Source organism: Haliaeetus albicilla, chromosome 14 (assembly GCF_947461875.1).
Source record: "Haliaeetus albicilla chromosome 14, bHalAlb1.1, whole genome shotgun sequence".
In the NCBI taxonomy this organism is placed as follows: Eukaryota; Metazoa; Chordata; class Aves; order Accipitriformes; family Accipitridae; genus Haliaeetus; species Haliaeetus albicilla.
The window spans coordinates 9,927,301-9,951,811 of record NC_091496.1 but is presented as its reverse complement, the minus strand read 5'-3'; the positions used below and the strand labels follow the sequence as shown (position 1 = coordinate 9,951,811).

General features: G+C 38.5%; 1 protein-coding gene across 5 annotated transcripts in view; it reads right to left on the bottom strand.

Moving 5' to 3' along the window:
- The window catches only part of SEMA3A (semaphorin 3A), a 332,422-nt gene that overhangs the window by 89,235 nt on the left and 218,676 nt on the right, over positions 1 to 24,511 (bottom strand). For all 5 annotated transcript variants that reach the window (XM_069801685.1, XM_069801683.1, XM_069801681.1 and 2 more), the window contains one exon: positions 11,919 to 12,038. In XM_069801685.1, the coding sequence (XP_069657786.1) occupies positions 11,919 to 12,038 (120 nt within the window). The remainder of the gene's footprint in view (positions 1 to 11,918; positions 12,039 to 24,511) is intronic.

Genomic DNA, 24,511 nt, shown 5'->3' with positions numbered 1-24,511 from the left:
AGAAAAAAAAACAACCCAGGTATTAGCTCGTCTTTTCTTTAGCTCCCAAGTAATGGTGGAAAGTTACTCACCCTTTTCCAATGAAATTAGTTACTTCGGAAATAACTAATTTACTCAAAGTCCACAGAGGCATGAACAAGTCAGAGGCATGTATTTCATCTGAGTCAGGTCATAGTCACTAAATTATTTGTCTTACATAAACGAGGGAGAGGTGAAGGAAGGAACAGAAGGGCACAGTACATTTTCCTCACAGGAATGGTATTTGAGGGATGATACAGAGATTCTGTATGGTTTATACTCAGGAGCTCAAAAAGAAACCAGCACATTTCCAAATAGACTTACTGAGTGCCACAAACAGAAAGCAAGTTGTTACAAACTATGTAAGCTAGAACTGAGAATGAATGGAAGAGTAAATAATTTTTTTTCACAACTGACTTTAAGTGGTTTTCTTCTTAGATTTTGAGGACAGAAAGAGTTGCTGTGATCACTTAGTCTGATTTCCAGCATCACACAAGCAGTAGGCATATGGGACAACCACAAATATTTAAAACACTGCCTGTTTCAGTACTATTCTTAATCTCCCACAGTCTTTCAGCAGTAAATTGATTAACTGTTCATAGCAAAAGATATATGGACTAATGTATAATGAAGATAATTATTTATGCCTCTGCACTGCTTTCACGTCTGTTATTTTTAGATGATTTTATGCACAGTCCCATGTTCCTTCCGTGCACAAAATCCAATCTGTCTAAATTCTTAAAACTGGATTTTCTTCCTGCAGACAGGTACTATTGAAGCAGTCAAGCTGACCAATGTACTGGGTCTCTATTCACAGAAAGGTATTGTTTAAAGAAGGATGAAGGATTTTCTCTCCTGTAAGACTTTTAAGATCTTGAAATACCTGATTGTTAATCTATCTGTGTCATCTTACGCCAGCAAAACATGTGATGCAAAAAGATGAAAGGTTGTATACTGATAAAAAACATTTTCTTTATCCTTTGTAAAGGTATTTAGCAAAGTTAGAAAGTGACGTAATGGTTAAACTGTATCTGCTCTTGTTTTGCAGAGATCATTCCTCTTGGAGCCATCTTCTCTGTGTGTATGGCATATATGGGATTAATTCTCATTTGCTTTCTTACAAGGTTCAGCAAATTCTCTCCTTAAGAAGCAAAGTACTAATTGCTAATCAAAGCATCAATATTTAGCATTATTACTGAGCTAAGGAATAGTGGAATTTTATGATTTATGAACTTAGCAACAAATTTGAGACACTCTTTGTATAACACAGAGCAGAGAAGAAACTCAGTTTCAAAATCTTGTAAAGGCAAGGAGGCATCTGGAAAGTATTTGGAAGCTTTTTCACATAAATATGAGTCTGTACATAAAAATGGGGATGGTCAAGATAGCAGGAGAAGAACAATTATTTCCTGTTCCACCAGGCAACTGCTGGAAATACCTATGTACTGCTGTTTACTCACAGAAATAGTAGCTTCACCTGCAGTTACTCTGCTTTTTATCAAAGGAGAAATAAGATTTAATCACTGTGGAGAAGCCAGTTTTGTCACGCCAAATGCATCTGTTGATGAAATAAAGAGATGTATAAGGAGCTTGGAAGCACACCAAGGAGGCCTCCCATTGTGGAAAGTTACTTTTTTCTTTCCTGAATCTGTTTGAAAGATTGCTTTTAAACCCATAAGTCTTCTCATCTTTCCTTTGGGGAAATGCCCCTTTTCTGGGAATTCGGAATGAGTGAGACTTCCAGCCAGAAGCAACATCAGGAGGAGGTTTTGAGGAGAAGCTCAGGCATGAATCTCTCCATCACTGCTGAGCAGCTGGCGCCGTGGCCATACACAGCCTCTCTGGGCCCCTTGTGGGACTAACCGCTGGCCAGTCACTGTGCTGAGGTACCACTAAGCTTAAACAACGTGAACATGCAGAAACTTTACATATTAGACTGGTCTGAAAGCATGGACATAGGTAGTGTTTTCAGACTCGCATGTAACTTCCGAGAGTTAAATATATCCTACAACTTTTAAAAATCAGGCCTGAAAGACACTTCACAGCACATCAGCTCTCATCAAATTTTAGGCAAATTTTAGACCAGTGGAGTTAGTTAACATCAGTAGGCTCTTGGTTAGGTCCTCATGTCTGAATATTTAATATAACTGGTTAGTTTGCTGTTCTGCGTTTCACAGCCCTATGGCCTGTATGTGGAACATCACCCACAGCTAAAACCTGCTGCGTCGTGGCCTTGGTTGTTTAAAGACTATTTGACAAGATGTTTGTACTGAACTACAAACACAATACAGTCACTTCCTTCGGAGGCAGAAATCACACTTAAAATATGATTCTTCTTCATGAGGTCAGCCCCTGTCAACTGGAGCCTTGTAACGTGGATTCCACAATGAATAATGTTGCTTTGATGCTGATCTATCCGAATCTGAGCTCAGTAACTCCTTCTTTCAGTTTTGCTTCCTCCTGCGCCTCTAAATCAAGAAATAATTCTATTTATAAGTCATTTCCTCAATTAAGTCAGTCTATACTATAGGCTGGCTTTCCACTGTTTTTATTACATCGGTTTCCCAACAGATGGTGGTTTGTTATTTTATTTTTTTCTCCCCCATGTTGGTCGAGAGATCAAAGGATTCAGCCATACTTGTCTTTTGTTTCAGGAGGTGTGTGGATGAAATTTTGCATATGTTGCATGACTGTGAAGTTGGGTTAATGTTTTCAATTGTTACTCTAACAAGAGGCAAATGCTGAACTTCTGTGCTACTAGAAATATTATGGGCTCTGTTGATGAACAAACATAATATTCCCACCCAGAAAATTGGATCAACATCTTAATGTGATTGCCATCTCTCTTAAAAGTACAATCTAAGTCTGTAATGAATTAGGAAAACTGTATCATCTCATGGTAAAGTAAGGTAATCATGTGCCAGTGGGAATATTTACATTGTGGAAATAAATAATTCATCATAACATCCTTTAATTGATAGGAGAAATAATGAACATCCAAATGCAAACAGTGGGTGTATTTTCAGCTCCTCTGGTAGCCATTGCTGAAATTAATTTTCCTAAAGCAGACACAAAACTCTGAGTCATCACTCTAACAATGCTAGAAATTAATGTTTTTTTCTGTGACTGTACAAATGAAGAGTGAACATCAGTCTTAGTTACACCAGTATAAGTCATAAAGAACTTCACTGAAGACAACTACTACTAGGAAAAAACACTCCACATTTTAAAAAAAAGAAATTAAACCCAGATCCTAAGAGTGTCTTTAACTTGAATCACTCATTATCTGAGCATATTGAAAGTTACCCATGGTTTTAAGACATGGACTCACAAAGCAAGGCATTGCATGTGGTATAAGTGAAAATCCACTCAACAGTTCTGCATGTGCACGTGTGCACCCTCCACTCTGCGCATTTACTTCCATGGAGGTCTCTTTCTATCTCACTCTTTTTTTTTTTCCTCCCCTCTAGCAGCGTAAACAAAAGTTTTCCCACAGTTCTGAGACTCATTTCTTTGAACCTAATGAATATGTCGACTGGCTTTAGTTTCTTATTCATGGAAGTCATTCAGCTGTGGCATACTGTATACAGTTCTCCACTGTAATCAACTAGCATTTCTCAGCCACAGAAGGCAAAAGCCATGTACTGTACGGTGAGGGAACAATGGTCTTCTCAGTTATCTCAGTGGAAGCATGCTAGTGCATAGATTCCTCTCATTAGGAGGCAGGGGGGTCAAATTTGACACTATCGTTCACAACGGCCCCTTTTTGCACTGAGAAAAATCTAAAAAAAAATCTGTGTTAACAGTTACTTTGTGTGAGTTGTTTTTTTTCAACAGTGGAGGAGAATATGCAGGATCTTCCTACTACCAAGCTTCCTTCTGTGTCACTGCAGGTCTGTAGTGATCAGACCAGATCCACGGAAACACCAATGCTCTCTACAGACCATATCCCTACCAGTCCTCTCTCATCTCAGGGAAGTTTTCTATTAAAACCAAACTGTAGAGTGCTGGAACATCACCTGTGGAGTGACTTTCATTTACATTTTCTTTAAAACATATGTATAAAGTAATATGGTTCTGGAGTTGATTTTTTTTTTTTTTTTTTTTTACTTAGGAATAAACTGGGAGGTCTGCCATAGCAATTTGGATATATTTATGAAGTCCTAAATAAAAGTTAGTTACTGAATAGCTGAACTGATCGGACTTGAATAATAATAGGAGTTTCATTAGTGGTTTCTGCTGTGCAACAAATGGCCCTTGTGGCTGTAAATTCCATGTCTTTGTTCTGCTTCTCATCATATCTTATACCTCTCCTCTGTATGACTTACTAAAGAACTGTGCCTCCATTTTGCCTAAACCATTTAAGTCTGTAGACTGAGGAATAAAGGTGAAAAAATAAAATAGCCAACCACACTGTTTTGACTTGTGATAGTTTAAAACTTGATTTCATTTCCTGCATGTAAATGTTCAACTTGTAAATCTCAGAGTGAACCTCAAACATAATTACTGACTTTCTGTCACTTTAGACATAAATAGATTCCAAATTGCTTAGGTGTAATTAGGAAATATACAAGGGCAGGACTGAATGCATTAAATGACAGCTGAAAACCTATGATGTTCACAGTTCCTGTCAATGATTAAAGCATGAGCCCTTTGCTAAATACTTTCCCCCAAAAAATTATATTTGTACTGTATTTGAATTTTAAGATACTAAGCCAGATCCTTTGCATGCATATGATTTGGAACAGTCCTATTCTTACAAATATACCTTTACGTTGGTAAATGGAAGATCAAATGGATCAGCAAGTTGTCAAATATTCAGCTGTCATAAAGGCATGTTCTTCTTAATTGAATATGTCAGGGTAATGAACACTAGCTGCAAATTTAAATTATTATACTTTTAACTGTGTGGTTTACAGCAAAAGTTTAGTATGCTTTAGAATTTGTATTAGGAAATCGATTCTTATCTTGTTAAAATAAGATACTTGGAAAAAAATCTCTTTCGAAATTTTTCTCTTCATTGTCTCACTTTGCTGAGGATGAAACAGCTGTAGTGCTGCATAGACTTTCCCAACAGCGAGGGGTAGGAAAGATGTCAGCCATTGCTGCCATGTGTGCTACTCAGTTGAGAGAACTTTACCTCATAAATTAAACTATTCTGACAGCTAAATTATCGCATAAAGCCTAATAGTCCTACTTTAAAGGATCTACTCTGGAAACAAATTTTTATTGGAATTATATTTTGCTTGGGGATGACAGGATGAAGTTTTGAAAAATCTGAGTTTTCCTGGTTTAACTTCTCTGTTAGCAAACCAAGTGTTCAAAATACAGCTAAAGTCAAAGGAGATCTGTGGTGTATTCAAAGACAGGCCTTCATAAATAATAGCATTTAACCATGAACCTGATTAATATTTGTTTACAAAGGGCTTTATGGAGTTTTTCAAAAAGTCTTTTAAATAGGAGTCAAGTTACCTTTTTATGGTGACCTTCTACTTCTGTAACTTTATCACAAGATAATGCCACATAACAAGAGGTTCCATTTGGGACATAGCACTTGGCCTGCTTGTGCATGATGGTGCTTAAAAATGTGCAGAGCTCCCATCAACACATCCTGGTTTCCTTACAGAAATATTTGTCGGACCTTACCAGAACAACTGCCTCGCTTACGGTTGTTCTATGAGAAAGGACTGTCATGTTCTCTGTGCCTTCGCTGTACTCCTCTTGTAAATATTGTTTTCAGGTTATTTGAAAGTTCCCATAGCATATTCCTTTGCAACCAATTTGATAGTGAATTATGGCTTGGAATAAGATTTATATTCTATATAGAACTGTATATAAAACTATATACTTCCAAAATGCTAGGAAGGTTATAGCTATGCCAAGATTTGTTCTTTTTAACAAGGGGAGGTAAATTGTACATGTGTGTGTATCGGTTTTGGCTGGGATAGAGTTAATTTTCATCATAGTAGCTGGTGTGGGGCTGTGTTTTGGATTTGTGCTGGAAACAGTGTTGATAACACAGGGATGTTTTTGTTACTCCTAAGCAGTGCTTACCCAGAGCCAAGGGCTTTTCTGCTTCTCATACCACCAAAGCTGACCCAAGGGATATTCCAGACCATAGGACGTCATGCTCAGTGTATAAAGCTGGGGGAAGAAGGAGGAAGGGGGGATGTTCGGAGCGATGGCGTTTGTCTTCCCAAGTCACCGTTAGGCGTGATGGAGCCCTGCTGTCCTGGAGATGGCTGAACACCTGCCTGCCCATGGGAAGTGGCGAATGAATTCCTTGGTTTGCTTTGCTTGGGTGCATGGCTTTTGCTTTACCTGTTCAGCTGTCTTTATCTCAACCCAGGAGTTTTCTCACTTTTACTCTTCTGATTCTCTTCCCCATCCCACCGGAGGGGAGGGAGTGAGTGGCTGTGGGGTGATTAGTTGCCGGCTGGGGTTAAACTACGACAGTGTGAAAAGCCTGATTTTATGCAAAGAGTTTTCACGCAGGGTAGCCTAAGGGACTGGAAATCGATGTCATGTGGAGCAGCAGAAGTGATGGTTTGCAGACCCAGCAGCCTCCAGAGGAACCAAGCCTCTTTATTTTGTGATGTTGGCCACTGACCCTATGAGATGCCAGGACAGATGTGTGCCTGACACTGACTATCCTGTCACCTGCCATCCTCCACAGACAAGAACATCAGTATGGCAAAAAGGCCCAGCACCTGGGATTTCCCAATATAGCAGAAATCATTACCCTGCTTTTTATGAAACAAGGGGAAGTATATCAGCCTTTAAACATCTGAGAGAGATTTTCTTTTTTCCCATGGCAAAACTACCCAGGTGATTGAAAGAAGTGCTCTAGAAGGCACTTATAAGCTAGGGATCAGGTTCTTCAGTTTTATTTTCATGTACTGTAGCAAGTGGATATCTAGTGGTTTGAAAGGTTAAAGCATCTATGAACTCAAATAGGCTGTTATAGTCTGTAAACTAGATCTTCCTGTATTGGCATTTCTCTGTGATTACAGTGATGCTTAGAACTGCTGTGTCACAAATAATAGTTCTATCACAGAACTGTTATATCACAAATGAGAATAATCCTTTAACAGTATCCTCTTCCTTCATATTTTGTCTATATATTTGGTAAGCATATAAATCCCATATAAAGGTATAATTAATTAGCTGGAAGGAAAATTAGCCTGAGGTGATTCTTAACTTAAAAATCATTTGCTCAAATGTTTCACTTAAAAACCACAGGTCAGAATCTTAACTGATGTAAACTGACACAACTCTGCTGTCTTCAATGAAGCTACGCCAATTTATGCCACATCTGCTACTACTGAACTCAATGTTTCACCCTGAATTTCACATTAGATAATGAAACACAACATATTTTTTCTACCAGCAGTAGTGCTGGTCCTTCAAGTAATGTGTTCCTTCAAAGTCATTCTTTTTGGAAAAAAACTGCTTTTCCATCACTATATACATATATATATAATATATATAGACTTATATGCAGGCAAAAAAGACAGATGCATAAATGTATCAGCACAGGATGTCCATTACTTAGCAAATGCACTCAAGACCTCTTCTAATGTGAAGTACAGAAGGGATAAAAAAAGTCAAAAGTATAATTCAGCAAAATTTTATGAGTTGAAGCAAAGATTTTTAAAATACACAGAGTCCGGAAAAAGCAAATATGTTACAGGTGGTAGTGTTATATAACTTCATATGCAATAACTTAATGTTTTATGTACATCATAAATCTGAACTAAATTTAGAGCTTCTTTATTGATTAAGAATGAGAAATAACCTGCAAGTAAAGTGATCCCAGATCTTTTAAATTCATCCAGTTAAAAGTGAGTTTTAATCTGTCGGACAATGACAAGAAATTTGGAATTAGGAGACAATAAAAGAAGCCGGGTTAGTTCTTCAGACAGCATCTATTGATTTACCTCCATTGAAGAAACCCTAATGTATTCCTGCTGAGGATCTGGCAAACAATTTTGTACAGCTCTTGTAATGCCTGTCTGAGCGTTAAAAAAAAAGGTTCTATAGGGCATTCTCTATACCCCCACTTGTATGTAAGGGTTAAGTAAATGGGAAATCCTGTTCTTTCCAACACAAGACTGTTCCCTGCTGGTTCACACAAACTACCCCAAAGGGAGCCCTGGGGAAAGGGAGCAGGGCTCCTTCCTCCTGCTCAGGCATGCACTGGCAGGTGCATTCTGCATCCTGTTGTGAATTTTTAGGGGGTTTAATGCACCTCTGTGTCTCCCTGCAGTTGGATTTGTTCCTTTCAAGCACAGATCTGACTTGTGTAATTTTGCAACCGTTAAGTACAACATTCCTACACATCCAATCCTGTTTCCTCAGAAGTCAGTGGGAGCAGAACATAGCTTTACTAATTACTTTCTTATTTAGTCTGATAATTGGTTTCTTGCATTATATTGCGTTATGTGGAGAGAATGCCACATGTTGCCTAAGCCCGGATCCCTGAAGTTGGTGTAGGTGTCTGTGTTGGGTCATCTCAGCTAAACTCAGGCATGCACAATGTAGACATCTGCATATGAGCCAGTTTGTCCCATTCAATGAAAGTACAAATATAGCCTCTCCAATGGATGACCTCAAGCTTTAAATTAGGCTCTCCTCAGGTATTTTCTGCGTATACGCATGCTACGTTCTCTCTAAATATGTTCTTTCCTGCTTACTTATGGCTTACGTGCTTAAGGTCTCTTCAAACATCAACTTTATTCTTCTCTCTAAATACTGTGGTTGTTCACTTACACATCTGGAATGGATTTAAGTGAAGATTAGCCTGCTTTACTCCTTAGCCTACAGTGTAATTCACAACATATTAGGCTGTATACATTTGTGCAGATCATTTTTAATCAGATGCACAGCATGCTGTTCATATCCTTTTACCTTTTTATTATTATTTCTGATACTGTACTTCATCAAACTCAATTAGACCTGCCTAGTTTCATCACTAGAAATGGTTTTCTTCAAGTATGGAATGGGGCTGTGATACGCTGCTTCATATCGAAGAGATATTCAACAGATATAACAATTCATATTCCCATTACTTTATGGCTGTCACACAAAGTAATTTATTTCCTTTCCCTAATCATAAAAATTGTACCGTATTGCAGCCTCCTGCAGCCTACTCCAATTGCTTTCAGTGTTTTCACTATCGCTTGCCACTCTTTTCTTTAAATTTCACTTCTCCATCCTCTTCAGTTTGGCACACGCTAATTTCCTCTCCTCCACCAGACTCAGGCAGGTGGGTTATATTCAGAGCTCACATAAACAAGCAGTCTTATTAGACAGTAGGTACATTCCCTGACTATTCCCCTAATCAGTTCACATTTACCTCTCTAAGTGCTTGAAAAATAAATAAGCAGATGGTGAAGTCAGTTAATTTTCCACAAGTGTTGTGGCAGAAAAGGAATCTTCAGGAAATGTTTTAGATGGCAATTTTTTAACTCAAAATCAACTGCTTGCCTTTGCTTATACTTTTTACCTTTTTTAGTATGCTAGGAAGGTATAAACTATACATGATACAGAAGCAATGGCCCTTTGACACATCCAGTGCTGCTGTCTGACATGACAACGTAAACCATCTGGCTCTCACAGATGCAGCGTGCAGGGGTTAATATTGTATCCCCCCCATCCGTGGTGTCTCTAATAGCTACTGTCAATCAAGCACCCTCTTCTTCCCCAGCTCCGGGAGGAGATGCACATTTGAAATTCCTGGCTAGGTCGTATGGGAAAGGAAGGAGCAGGCCCTAGCTGAGAGACAGAGACAGGCCGGATTATTTTTCATTGCAAACCTAATAAATGTATTTATGCGCCTGATTTTCACCTTTGCAAGGGACAGAACCCAGGCTGACTGTCAGGTTTGTCAAAGCCTGAGAAGAGGGGGTGATATGCTGCCTCCTGCCTGCCCCACTTTCTCCCTGCGTGGGCAGACCTGGGCCGAGGAGGCAGTGACCCTCCTGCACAGCTGTCCAGAGGACACAGAAACCTGGGCCACTGGAAGGGCAGGTGAAGATGATTTCACTCATAGCTTAATCATGAAAGGAAATCAAAGGCTAACAGTGTCCGAGGCAGTTGAGGTAAACATACTCCTGACTTCCCTGGTTTGCAAAGGTGAAACCAAGGGTCATGAGAATGATTCAGGCGCAGGGGGACTAACAAAATTACTGCATAAATGACCAAAACCAGGAACAATTTAGATTTTGTTTATAGTTAGGGACTGCTAGAAAGAAGCTAAAACAAACATCCTCTTTCAGCTCCAGGGCCAAACACATCATTGACTCAAGACTTTCAAAATCTGGAATGTTAAACCAAGGTTGGATCTGGCCTCTCATCTCTGATCATCCTTTCTATAAATCCTTGATAAAGTGTGTGTTAGTTTTATGGTACAGTCATAAAACAGCCAAATGTAGAAGTAAATGACCTCATACCAGCTATCTCTCTGCAGATAGATTCACTTGGCAGATAGCCAAGAATTGATTGACACACATCTTACGGAACTAGAGTTAATTAATATGTCTACCAATTCCCAAATGGATCTCAGGAAGCAGAGAATCTGTTTAATGCAGTAAGCAATGACATACTGTGTGTGGTCAAGACACAATCACTAATTGCCAAGAATGCATTCTGGAATCAAGCATTAAAGAATATGAAAAAAAAAACCCTTTCTACTTTGCAGCTCCTTTATCGCTTCAAAACCTTATGCTTAGAACGTTTTAAAGACTCAGGTTTCAAATATTGAAAGACATTATTATAGGGAAAAACGGTTGCCAGACTATAAATTCAACACTCAAAAGATCTGTTAATTTTTCTACAAGAAGAAATTCTGATTTTTAAATAACTGAGTCCTCATTCATTTAACAATGATGTCTTTATTTTCAGGGAAATCTGCAAACCTGAATTGCAAAACTGTAAGGTAACTTGAAAGAGCTCTTCTTCAACGATCACAGAAGCTACAAGTAACACAGCTATGGATTCACCAGTAAAACATATCCATAAATTAGTGACTGCTGAAAACACATCAAGAGTCTGGTTGCTAAACTGAAACAGTCCATCGAGCAACACTCAGGTAAGCCAAACTGAAAACAAAGTGAAGTGGACTAATGTATATTACATACTCATCAGGACAATAGAAGATTGGCCTTTCTGGAGAGAAAAAGTGTTGAAAATCAGCATAGTCCCATTGCTTTCTGTGAGTAATACTGTTTTTCACCAGGGAAGACCATGCTTATCTATTTTGTTATGATGACCTATTTCATTATGACAAAACAGTACAAGAGCTACTGCAAGTTCTGCAACACTAAGCAAAAGTCAGCAAGCTACAGGTTAAAAAAGGGGGGAAAAGAGAGAGGAAAAGTGATTTATTTTTCACTAAGAAGTAAGGAAACAAAACCTAAGTCACATATGAAAAACTGTCAGTGTGTTAGGACAAATTTGAGAAGCGGGATTTACAAATGTGTGACACTATTTTAATTCCCAGCTGGGAGAAAGCTGCCACGGTGTCTGACTGGTAGGAGACTAAAGGACAGAGCTGGCCCCAGAATAAAGACACAGGCTGCACTACCCCTCTCCTAGCTGGTATCTGTCCTGACCAAAGAAAAAACAGTGCTTTTAACCTCATGAACCAGGTAGAATGGCTTACTCATATTTATTTAAGCCCCTGGGGGAAAAGATGCTGTGTAGGGGAGAACAGTGCAGATTCTGCTGTGATTTATCAATCAGCACGTCAGCACCTGAGTCAGGAGCAAGTCTTACCAGATCCACTCACTGAGACACAGAAACTAATGAGAGTGCATTTTGGCAGAAAGAGATCATGGCTAAACACCAATAAAGATTAAAAAGAGGAAAAAGAAAAATATTGTTTTAAGACAGTTTACCTCAGGATGGCTTCCAACTTCAATATAGGTGCAGACTGGATGAAAAGCCCCTGTTCCGCAAGCGTACAAGTGGGTTGAATTGTAAGCCTTAAGCACTTTGATGAAATTAGCACATTCTCTCTGCAAAGAAAAGGGGGAAAAAATGTATCCACAGAGTTAATTCAGTGATTCTGACTAATGGGAGCGCTTCTGTGTTAGGGAGGTATGGCTGAATGAACATATTTTAAAAGTGTCATCATTTCATGCTCTTTATGAACTTGTTTATTGCTAAGCATTTAATAAATAGCCTGATTTAGGTTCTCATTTAAATATCTTTGGTTGCCATTTAATAAAGCATCCACCCCTGAAGGACAGATTACACAATAAAATTTCCTAATTTTTGTTTCAGACACGTTTCATCTTTGTAATTTATGCTATTGCTGTGTTTGTAAGACAAAACCCATTTATAGAAATGTGTCAGAATGAAATAATGAAGAAAAATGGACCAACTGTTTGCTTGTATACAATTAAGTAACAATTAGAAGAAAGATGGGCCAGATGGAAGGAGTTGATGAAAAACAAATCATTGATATAACATTTCTAACAATAATATGAATGTTGCCTCACCCCTATTGTCTGTGTTTAGGGGCCAGTTTTACAAAGATGAATACTTATGTTAAACTTTAATGCAGTTATTGACAGCCCCTAGAATGTAAGCTTTGCAAGACTTGGACTTTACATTTTCTACCTAAGTAAATTATACATCATGAATAATTCTAGTTCTCAGCAATTAAAAACTTAATAGCAACACTAACAGTCCCTAGTACAAACATTATCTGTTATCTGTTAACAAAATGTCATTATTAATGCCTAATGTTATTAAACTGGAAATGTCTAACCTGAAGTCAAGATGTCAACTTTTTCCATTTATTTAATATTTTTGTTTCAATCATGTCTAACAAGAAAATAAATATGTCAATGCCTGTGAATCAGTCTACTGACACAATTACAAATAATGGATTTCAAATAGGAGAGGAATAAGAACATTGACATAAAATAACCTTTTCCAGTAAAATTTCTGTTTGAAATTAAGGAAACTTTTCTATGCATATTTGATTACTTTTTTGGTACAGTACTCAGCTGTACCTCTCCTGAGCTACCACCTCCACAGAAATCTCATTGACTGGCATCATCCGTCTCTGTAACTTGCTTGCTAATTAAACAGATGATACTCTCAAACACAAAATAATAGCTCTGCCAGGAAAATGCATGTGCAATTTGAGGCATGCCTTAGGCCACCACAGGCAAAAGCAACAAACTTACACAGATAAAATACTGATTCCCTGCCTTACACAAAGGACTGTACTGAAATGACATTGCTCTTCCAATTTTATTGTTTATTTGCATAACAGATAATGGCAATGTATTAAAAAGAGCACCCAGAGAAAAGCATACAGAATCTTACTACATCCTTGGCTTACTGCTGATTACTTAAGTTATCTTTCCAACTGAGATGGAAGAGAAAACATAAAGATAGTTAAGGTAATCCAACAGGAAATTGAAAGAAATAGAGATAGATGTTACCAGGGGTCTCTCTTAATTCTTTCCATTCTGACCTTTCTTAATAAAAACACACACAATTTCTGCTGCATATGTATTCTTCCTCCCACACATGTATAAGCATGAACATACATTTATTATACATATATGTATCCACAGACTGCTTTCCACTGTCACAGTGGTACAGTACTAAGAAAATACCTGGCATAAATCATCAAATTTACAATGTGTGTTTCAATAGTGTTCTTAATGCTGTTGTCCTTTGTTCCTTTTAATAAAAGAAATATGGGAAAACCATGAAAGCGTGTTAATAATTCAAGGCCTGCAAGAATAAAAATGGGCAAATTCATGTAACATTAAAAATGAACAAAACTGAAATAGAATCTTTCTTAAACTCTGCTATTCTGTGTTTCAGATGGAGCACCTGACTTCGACTCTACATAGTTTAAAACTGACCAATGATTTGTGCATTATTAAATAATTCAGAATTTTCTCACTTAGAGTTGTATCTGGCCAAATTTAATGACACTACTGTTTCAGCAGGTCTGTGCTTTGCCTTGTCTGGTTTGATGTATCATGATTTAAAAAATGCCTTTGTGGTCTACTTCTACGCTTTATTAAAGCGTTCAAAAATTGCCTACCTGAGGAACATGAAATGTTAGAGGCCAGTGGACGCATACCTTTGCAAAATGCTGTGAGTGCATGGGCTAGACCCACAGCCAGTGTGAATCAGAACAGATTCTGATTTCAGAGGAGCTATTCTGATTTACAGCAACACTCCATCCGTGACGCTATATGCACTTGCTAAATACTGTTCAGCTGCTTATCTATAATATACAGCAAGAAGGTATTAGATAGCTAATACTCTAAAGGTGAGATGGAAAAACCTACTTAGGTTAGGGGCAGAGATTTCTTTGATTTCTATGGATGGAAATTAAGAAATATTCTATCATCAGCTTCACTGAATTATTCCAGATTAACCTGGGGGGGAATTAACTCTATCATAGCCATATTTGTGCTTCAAGTGTTCAGGATTGATAGTAGTGTAAATGCATTAATATCAGTAAAGTTACTCCGGTTTTATAATATATTTCCAAAAGCAGATTTGGCTTATTCATTCCTGCTTTTAAGCTCTCCTTAATTCCTTGTACAACATATTTTTTACCATAGATGTCTGAGAAATACACAACCTAGTTAAACAATGGGGAAGGTAAATACCTACAGCAATAAACCTTTTGACTATGACAAATAAATTTATATAACATTTAAAGTTCCTAGTCCAATTCAGACTGCTCTTATAGATTCCCTGTGTTTTATAGCCGCATAAAGGAACCATTAAGGTCTATTCAGTAAATTCTCATACACCTCCCTAACAGATTAAGTTTCTTTATATATTTTACATGGTTGTAAAAAAATAAATAAAGAGGGGTATTAAACCACAATAAATGACATCAAAGTAAAGTTACAGTTCTGATTTAAGCCCTTGTCAACTCAGGAAGTTCAAAGTGAAGTTTCTGCCCTGCCTGGGAGACGGTGCTATTCTCCCTGGAACGTTAGCAACAGGAGCATTGATTTCAAACACAGAGTAATCAGATTCCTTCCTTTGCCTAATTGTGCTCAAGTACAGCTGCACAGGTACAGCGTCATGGGTGGAAATGTCGTACCTGTGTGTTTGATATTCTGAACTTAGCAAGAGTTTGCTTTGTGATGGTGAATATTAGGTTTTCCCAGTTTACGCGGCTCCGGGAAGAAAAATCTTCCCATAAGTCTATAATATACCAACTTTAACAGCTTTGAATGATTTGCTCGGACTCTAAATCTCAGCACACATGTACGACGAAGAAGAGATTCTGACTGGGGAAAGTGTGTGTACACTGAATGCAATTTGGGTCCATCACTACATGAGACTTGGGTGACCGACTCCCATTTTCAGCCTCTGTTTCCCCATTCCCACCCTCACGGCAAGGCTCCTACAACAGCATTCAGGCACCGCCAGTTGTGAAACCTGGCAGAGAGCTCTGCTGGTCCCCATACCAGTGGCTACGTCAACTCGACTACAAAGCGAGTCCCCGACCCCCTTGGCTGGAGGCCTGGAATGACTTGGGTGTCTCCAACTGGGCTTGTCCCACTTGGCAGCAGCATCTCCCCTTGCCAGACCCCGGGGCCAGCGCTATATTGTTAGTGTGAAGGCCTGTGCCAGCAGAAGGAGGCATTTCACTACATGATCTCAGAGTGTAAGGCACTGGAAAGGAGACAAAGACAACAAAAGAAATGTAGTATCTCGGTAAAATACAGCAGACGGGAGAAAATATCCACCGGAGGAAGAGGAAGTAACCCAGAGCCAGAAGCTGTAAGGAACAAATTGTCAGGGAATTTAAACACTGTGTCTGCATGTGAGTTCAGCCCCCCAGTGCCTTTGTATCCATTTTCACTTTCCCCAGGGAAGGGAAGTTGTTTAAAGGGAACATAGTCTGGAGATATCCATACCCTTTGAATATTGTTCTTCGTCAAGTAGAACAGCCAAAGGAAGAAAATTAGAGGTTTAGAAATTATTTTCCAGGTAGAAATTGGGTTTTTTTTCATATGTGATAGCAGGGTGGTGTGGGGTCTAAAATACTTTTAAGCCTAATAATGTGAAAGAAAATGAATGCAAGGTTTGCAAAGTTCTCTGTAGGCAGGAAAGTGTTACTTGGATGGGTTATGAAAATAAATCTTAAAGAGGAGGAGCACTGGAATCACCATAGCGAATCATTATAAATTTTTCCACCTAATAATCCTGTTTATTATAATGGGCAGCTTAATATCAGGAAACTTTCCTTGTCTATATAAAGCTGGTTTATGCCCTAAAGCTTGAGTTTATTTATATATACATACAGCAGAAGCATAAGTGATTGCATATGGTACAGAATGATTGAGGTAGATATTCAAAGTGAAAATTAGGTACATCATGAGGGAGTTACTGCAGTCCTCAAAACCCTCATTCTTTTATCTTGCCTACCCCTGGAGAGGATTAATCTTCATTTATATTTCAATAAATGGTATAAGGTTTCCCCAAGAGCTGCAGGTTCTGGCCTTGTACAGAAGTACCTCTACCTTAAAAACCAAGCAGCTAAGCCCCTACATCATGTCGGAGACTTTTTAGCGTAGCCTGCAAGGTCTTCCTATCCTGACAGAGGGAACTTCTTTAGATAGCCACTTTTTTATCTTTTTACAGTGTGACTTCTGGATCTGCTTCTGCAAACAGTCCTGTGATAGCACGATTGTCAATACCCTCCAAAGCATGGCCAAAGAAACGGTTCATGCCCTGGCTCTGCCATGTGTGGTAGCTGAAGCACCCACCCCAAACGTAAGGCACAATCCAGTTTGTTTCTCTGCTTGAAGGAATATGGACTGAATCCCTCACCAAAGCCCAAGCAGACCCTACAGGCTTTCTTGGGGTTCGTTTGGCATGTGAGGGCAGAAGGAGATCCAGCTGAAGCCATTCTACCTTGCATACAGGAGTTAAAGGTTCATTTGGCCACCTGGAAGGAACAGTGCCCCAGAAGTTTACTGGGCATCCCCCAGTGAGAAAAAGGTTTCAACTTCAAGTACATTACAGATGTTTACGCTTCCTCTAAACTTGACTGAGGAGGTTATGGGGTTCAGATCCTCAGCTCCACGCTGACAGTTTATTGAAATGGAAGTGGCTAAAACCATCTGTGTCATACGACGGTAACACAGCCAAAGCACCAATCCCACTGCAAATTCTGCTGTACTGAACTCCTACTTGTAGAACAAGTTGAGAAATTATTAGACTGTCACTTACATTTGGAGTGTGAATTAAAGTCATAGAGGTCCGGTGTGTCTGGACAGACATCTTAACTCTAAATTTCTGTTGCAAATATTATATACTATGTATAAGGGCAGAGGGCCTGTCTTGAAGAGAAGATAAAGCATTAATTAAGTTTCCCAGAAGGGCACCCACTATATGAAAGATCAATATGTCTGACTTACTAAACAAACATACACATTTATTTTTTAAGAGTTTTCTAATATTTATATACCAAATTGATAGAAGGGCTTATGCAGAGAGAGATTAGGCTGAAAAAATAAATTACAAAGAAAATGTCTGCAACCAAAAGCATAGGAGCCAAGTGCAGAAAGATTGAAAAACAAACACTACAGATATGTAACACTGATTAGGCTGTGTTATGCAGACTTTTCCCGGACAGTTACAAAAATAAAGTCCATCCATCTGTCAAAACATCTGCTCTGTGTATGAAAATTCAAACAGAATTTAGGTGGTTTCTATGAGTTTCCAGTAATTATCTCTCCTCCAGAAGCCTGGAACTTGCATCCTTCGATCTGGATTAGTGATGCAGCAAAGAGTTTTTAATGACATCTTTTTAAGTGTAAGTTAAAGGGTAAGTCCCTGTGACCAACTAATATCCAGATTTTTTCTCATTTTAAGAAAGCCGTTTCATTTTTTTTTTTAACCAACATTGATGTCCATACTCCTTCTTAGATATTGCAGCAAATGCAAATGGCCAGATTATGCAGGACAATAAGTAGAAGTCAATAATAATCCATTATGGTATCATTAGCTTCAACAGTTTTCTGCTCATTTAATCCAGATAAGGATCAGACCCTGTAATACATTCTTCCTTTATTTCAGCCTTCCCACACAGCCAAGTGATTAAAATATCAGAAGGTTTTGTCTAAACTGGATGGGCAAGGGGATTTAAACCTATCATCTAACAGCTGGACAAACAAAACAAATACGTGTTTTGTCTTTCATATCAAAATGGATGGACAGTTTCCATATAAAGTCCAATGCATGAGTTTAATTAATATGTTTACTTTTTTCTTCTTCTTCTGTCCAATTAGTTGAATTCTCAAGTGACGAGGTCAGAGATATCCATGGAGAATAAGTAATCCCTGATATTACTGCTGTCATTCAAATTTATCACACTGCTGAAAGATGTTCCGGACTTATCAAGGAGCTTTTTAACTTCTCTCTTTTCCTAGCGGGCTACTGCAGCTGTGATCAGTTCAGTCCGTATCGGCTAGGTATCTTTTTCAGCACGCAGCAGCATCGTTTCAAGGAAGATATTTCTCGAGTGTTAGTGCAATAAATATATGTATGATTGTGATGTATACAGATGATCGATTCTCAGCTAGATCCTGCAAACACTTTAGCATGTCAGTAAGCATGTGCAAGGAAGTCCTTTTCAGGGTGAGCTCTACATGGTGTATGCTTTCACAGCTCCTGCTGCTTGTGTGCAAGTTTTTGTACAATGTAGTAACATTATTTAAAAATTAGTACTGTTTCCCACTTTCTATTACAGTAACACTTAGAAAAATATCAGTCAAAGAGCAGTCTGCTTAAACAGGCCCAGAACAGGCAGGGAAAAAAGCAAGTTATTCCAGTCCTGTTAAAATGCAATGATCTTTTAAAAGTTTATTTTATTGGAGTAAGCTAGTCGGTAACACTGCTGCAAAGCTATTGTGCTAAATGCTGCATTGGCAGCAACAGGAAAGTCCCCGAGCGCTAGGAGCTTCCTACAGGCCCTAACGGGTGGGGAAATCATGCCTGGCACCTGTAATCGATGAGATAAACTTCCAGCTCAACCTGTATAGGCAGGTGCATGGTTTTAGAGTGGGGGACGCCAGCTGGTATGAAAACTTTGCAGATTATGATTTATTACTGTGTGCCCCTTGCAGTTTGGATCAATAACATCATTTCCATCCCTGTTTTGCCATTACTATGCCTTGCAATTAACAGGATCAATGTTTTATAGTCCTATCCTCCGAAAAAGAGCCAGTCTGCGGTGCTGAGTGAAGTTGAGCAGCTGAAATATCAGGGTCTGTGTTACAGAAAGGGATTTCTATTAACTTAGTTCTTGGGGATTATATCCCCATTAGTCAAAGCCTTATAAGCAGTGTGTATGGCATCACACACACACACAAGTCCAATATAAACCCAGAATATGTCTTGGTAAAAATACCTAGTCTCTTTTATAATTGTGTGTTATTTCGTGGACTGAATTCTAATTGTACTTGTTTTCCCACCTCAGAGTTTTGAAAAAGCTGACAGATCCCCAGATTCAGTGGCCCTTACATTGGATCATGATCTGGAGGACTTGACCCCTCTGGAGTTGTCAGGAATGACACTACTCTTAGGCATGGTGACCACTGCCAACATTGCGGAGGAACCATTGATTAATTCCACATCTAGATTTTCCTCTGCTGTCAAGATGTGCCCTGAGAAATTTCAGACTGAAGGTGCTGATGAGGGTTGATAAGACATTTTTGGTTGCCTACTACAGCTTACTGTACTTCCAGTTATCTTTCCAATTAAGTTATGCCTGTTATCTGTCTGATTTTTTGATACGACAAGAGTTCATGAGAATATTTTAAATGCATAATTTACTCAAGTTCCAGGATGTCTGCATGAATTTAAACCATTAAAGCATCAAGACAAGAAAAAAGAAGCCAACTAACAAAGCATATGATAAAAAAATAAACACTGAAAAAAAGCAGATATATCCTGATTCCTTCAAGCCACAAAACCGCATGCCATATTAGCAAACAGTTGTATTGTCAGCACACTTGCACAGCAGATGGAAAGCTTCTCCGGTTCCTCCTCTGTGTTAGTGAGGGTGAAACACAAAATGTCTCCCTGCCTGTCTACCTACTTACTTGAAAATCTGGTAGTCACTACCGGGACGTGGTCATTTGGCCCATAGTTTACCGCTAAGGCTACACATGGAGGTAGCTAAGCCAGGTGGGATACTCCCTAGGGTCTGTCCCGAAAACAGTCTTAAGCCAGAATCTGTTAGAAGACGACATTAGAAGCCATGCTTTAAAGGTGCCTCCTTTGACTGCACAGACTAAACACATCAGGCCTTCAAATCTTTGTCGTTAGCACTAACCATCCGACCTAGCGATCTTAGGAAGTACAATTTCTCCAATTTTTTCTGCATTCAGTATGTTCAAATTACAAGACATGTTTTCAGTCCTTAAATCTTCATTCAGCAGATGCAGACAACAATTGTTCTGGACCTGTGAACAGCTAGAGGGATGCCAAGAAAAGGCTGCAGCACTAAATACCTGATTTAATGACCATCTATTATTTTTGTACATCTGGTTAACAAGACAAAACAAAGTCTTTTATGGATGCAGTCCAGCAAACAAGTGGGTTTTCAGGATTTTGCAGCCACAGTATGATTGTTGTACATTAAACCTTTCCATGAGTGTTAGCAAGCTTCCTTTATTTTGAATTGTTAGGTTTTTTCAGTAGTATGCACTTCCTACAGCACAGAATGAATTTATTTAAGGAACAGAAGAGTATTTCAGGAATAATTCAAAACATTGGGAAGCCTTGAGGTGAAGCAGATGCCAGTTCTTTTCTGACCATAACTTTAAAACAAAATTGGTTTTGCTCTGCAGAGTAAACCTGTCCCACATTTTGGGCATAGCTTTATTAGCAAAGAAATGAACAATACTGTTTGGTTTCAGCTCAAGCAGTCTCACCAAGCCCAGCAGCAATTTAAGTTGCAACCACAGTCTAGATCTAAAGTCTCTCTCATCTATCTCTTCTGTCTGGGTGGGGTAATCACCTGTCTCCTGGAGAAATCAGATTACACCCCGCCTTTCCGAATAGGATCAACACCTGCTAATTGGGTGGAGTATTTCAAACAAACAGGTTGTCAAGCCTGTTATAGGTGCATAAAGCACTTAGACTCCGTATCAGTCAGCTTGCTTTTATTCAGCATACTATAGGCATATCCTGTAGTGACTTCCACTCACAGCCACCTAAGATAAATATACTCAAAACTTCTGTGTTGAAAGTGAACGTAAAACCGTGAAGTGTTGAAAGGAAGCAAAAGACTGTTGCATCTATAAGGGACAGTTGCTTAGCAATATGTGTGCCTGTAAATAAATGTACTCTGTAAACCTGACTATGAAGTTATATGTGCCTTACTGTGGGAATCCAGAAATTTGTGTGTGGATGTTAAACTATTTTGACACCACAGAGAGATGCTGAACAGAGAAAACTTAAGTGACAGAAGCTTAAAATTCCCACTCAGTAAAAATTTAGCACCAAAGTGAAATTGTTGAGTTTGCTGAGTGGTTTGGGTTTTTTTTATTGTTAGATTGTTTTTTTAGGGATGGGGTTTTTGTTTGTTTGGGGTTTTTTCATGTTTATATTCATGATATATGTATAGTAACTTAAAGTTTTGGAAGATGTTAATCAGGAAGGAATTACACAACGGAAAAAGAGATCAATAGATTATTTGATCCAACGCAGATCACGTCACTCAGTCAAGAAAAGAAAAAGAACAAACAAAAAAAACAAAAGCAAGAGAGATATGGATTCTCCCTTTATTTACTGTTCTTACTTTTTCTGTTCCACCATTTTCAGAATACAACACTTTTTCTACACTGAAAAAGCTTTTTTGAAGATCATCTATTGACATGAAGATGTGGTAACAAAACAAAGCATTAGCTTCAACATAGGAAATAATTGCATATTACTTCCTAGGTTATTTTAAGAACTTTCCCTTTAGTTCTTTTACTTATTACAAAAGAAAAAAGACAATATTTTAGACTTGTGTGCATCTGGTAGGAGTTTAGTAGACCTATTTTTGGTGTATGTAAGTAACAGGACTACAGAAAAAACATCAGTTGTGGACTAATTTAATAGTGCCATAGTGACCACATCTTGAGTACAGAGGAACTGTGATGTGTGATCGTTCAGAGCAGACCTATCCTTAATTTTTAAACTAGCCTTTCTTTTATTAAAGCAACAGAAAATCCCAAAACCTAAAACAAACTAACCCTCCCCCCCGCAAAAACAGTCTATTTGCTAAAATAGAAAGGATGTGAAGCAAATTCAGAAAAAAAAAAAAAAAGAAAAAGAAAAAAAGATATAACTAGGACCAAAGGAAAGGCTTTTCTCTGACTTCATGAGCTTCAGACTGAAGCCCTGAAAGGAAACAGGAACTAAACATATCGATCGTTGTTACTAGTCACCCAGTTAATGTGTTTCTCTGGAAAGACATGTATGAAGAATAAATTCACTCTGTCCATCTTGGGATGCAATAAATCATAAAAAGGAATTACCCAACATCATTTTGAAATAGCAATAGCTGGTAACTCAGCCGTAAATAAAAGTAATTCTCAGACTTTGCCAAGGCCAAACTAGGGCTCACAAGGAACACCTATTGATAGAAAATTAAACCCCATAATTTTGGAAACAATTTTTCCGTCATTTCTCCTTTGCTTCCTCTTTATTAACTCTGTGACTTTATATTTCAAAAACAACAAAGAAAACGTTTCTGCAAGACTGCATTAAATCTGCTGAATATTAAGTTTCCTTCAGAAGCAAATTTCTATAGTCACACCTATAAACAGAAAAATAAGCCCAAATTGGAAAATTAGCTTTCTCCTCGATCTATATCAATTTGTTCCCCATACTGAAAGACTTAAATGACTTCCCATGATACGTAAGTGAGTAAAATACGAAAATCTGAACAACTGCCAACTTAATTCTTCCTCTGTAAAAGTACACAAATTATTACCTTACGGTAACTGATTTGCCTTGGTCAATTCATATAAAAAAAATATATGCAAATGCCTAAATGAACACAAGCTGTAGGATCAATATCTGAACTAAGAGCCATAAATGAGGCTTTATGCTGGTGGGTGTGTTGTGGGGGTCCATCCAAGAACTGGAGCTGGTGCGACCAGAATTTCCCGGGGGGGAAATTCTGTTAGAGAGCTCCACAGGACTTTGAAAGGCTCCAGTCTACTATACTTTTTTACCAAGCTCATTTCACCTCTAAGTGAAAGGCTTGTAGGTTTGTTTTATTTTTTTCCCCCATCTGTCTTTCTCTTTTGTCCGTAGTCTATGCAAAGCAGTTTTACGCAGCAGCAATATTAAAGCAGCACACTACTTCACAAAATATCTCACTCCCTCGTCTCCCAAATGGTAAGAAATGCTTTGGCAGGAAATCATGCCCACATTAAAGATCATGGACAAGATTAAGGAGTGAGCAGCCCTCAAGCTAATAAACTCAGCATACTAACTGGAACATTTGATAGAGTTGAAAGGGATATGCAGTGGCATTATTTGTCTTACAAATGGCTCAAAAGTCACATTTCTCCTTGTAGTATGTAATACTGAGAGTAAATTCTGTCCCTAATCTCACTGGCGGTCCGTTGCTTTGGATTTTTGCTCACTTTACCCCTTTCTACTCCCAGGAGACATTCACCTTTCCCTTTTCCCCAGGCTGGATGGGGGTCCTGGGTCTTTAGGCTCTGTTAAAGGGTTTCAGTGGTGTGCTGGAGCCAAGGAGCCAGAAAGGAAATGGGGATGGTGGTGAGGGTTGGTGGTAGAAAAGCTGGAAAACTGGCTGTAGATGTCCTCCAAAGGAAGAACCCTGACAGAAAGGGATGAACTTCTTTTTGGCACACCCAAAGGGCCAGAGGTAATTTGACCGGAAAAATTGTGCCTGTCAGATGAATTTAGAAGCAGGCTTTCTAGATCCAGCCAGCATTGTATATTTAATTTTCAGATTCCCTCTTCAGATCTTTGTTTACAATAACAGATTAAAAGAATTACTTTTACTTTCTGCCTCCATGTTCTTCTACTTTCCCTAAGGCAACAACAGTAATAAAATGAGTTAAAGGGAATAGTAGTTATTGATTGCCAACTTTGTTTTTCCAAAGTATCACCAGATATGGCTGAGGGACACTTGCTAATTTCTACACCACTTTTTCTTTTCTTTCTTTTTCTTCTTTCTTTCCAAATCATTGCACTCTGATGGATCTATAAGCCTATGGAACTGCTAATCTTCCTATGATTTAGGGAGGGGCTGGAAAACTTTAATGGAAGCATAAACTGAGATGGCATATGAACATTTTGGCTTATATTAAGTATTATCATAACAAATGAGATGGTGAATTAAATTACAGCCATGTGAGTCTACCTGCATGAACCATAAACTCAATAATTGAGTGTCGGCCTCACTTAAATGCAAAGAAGCATGCACAGGATATAGCTATAT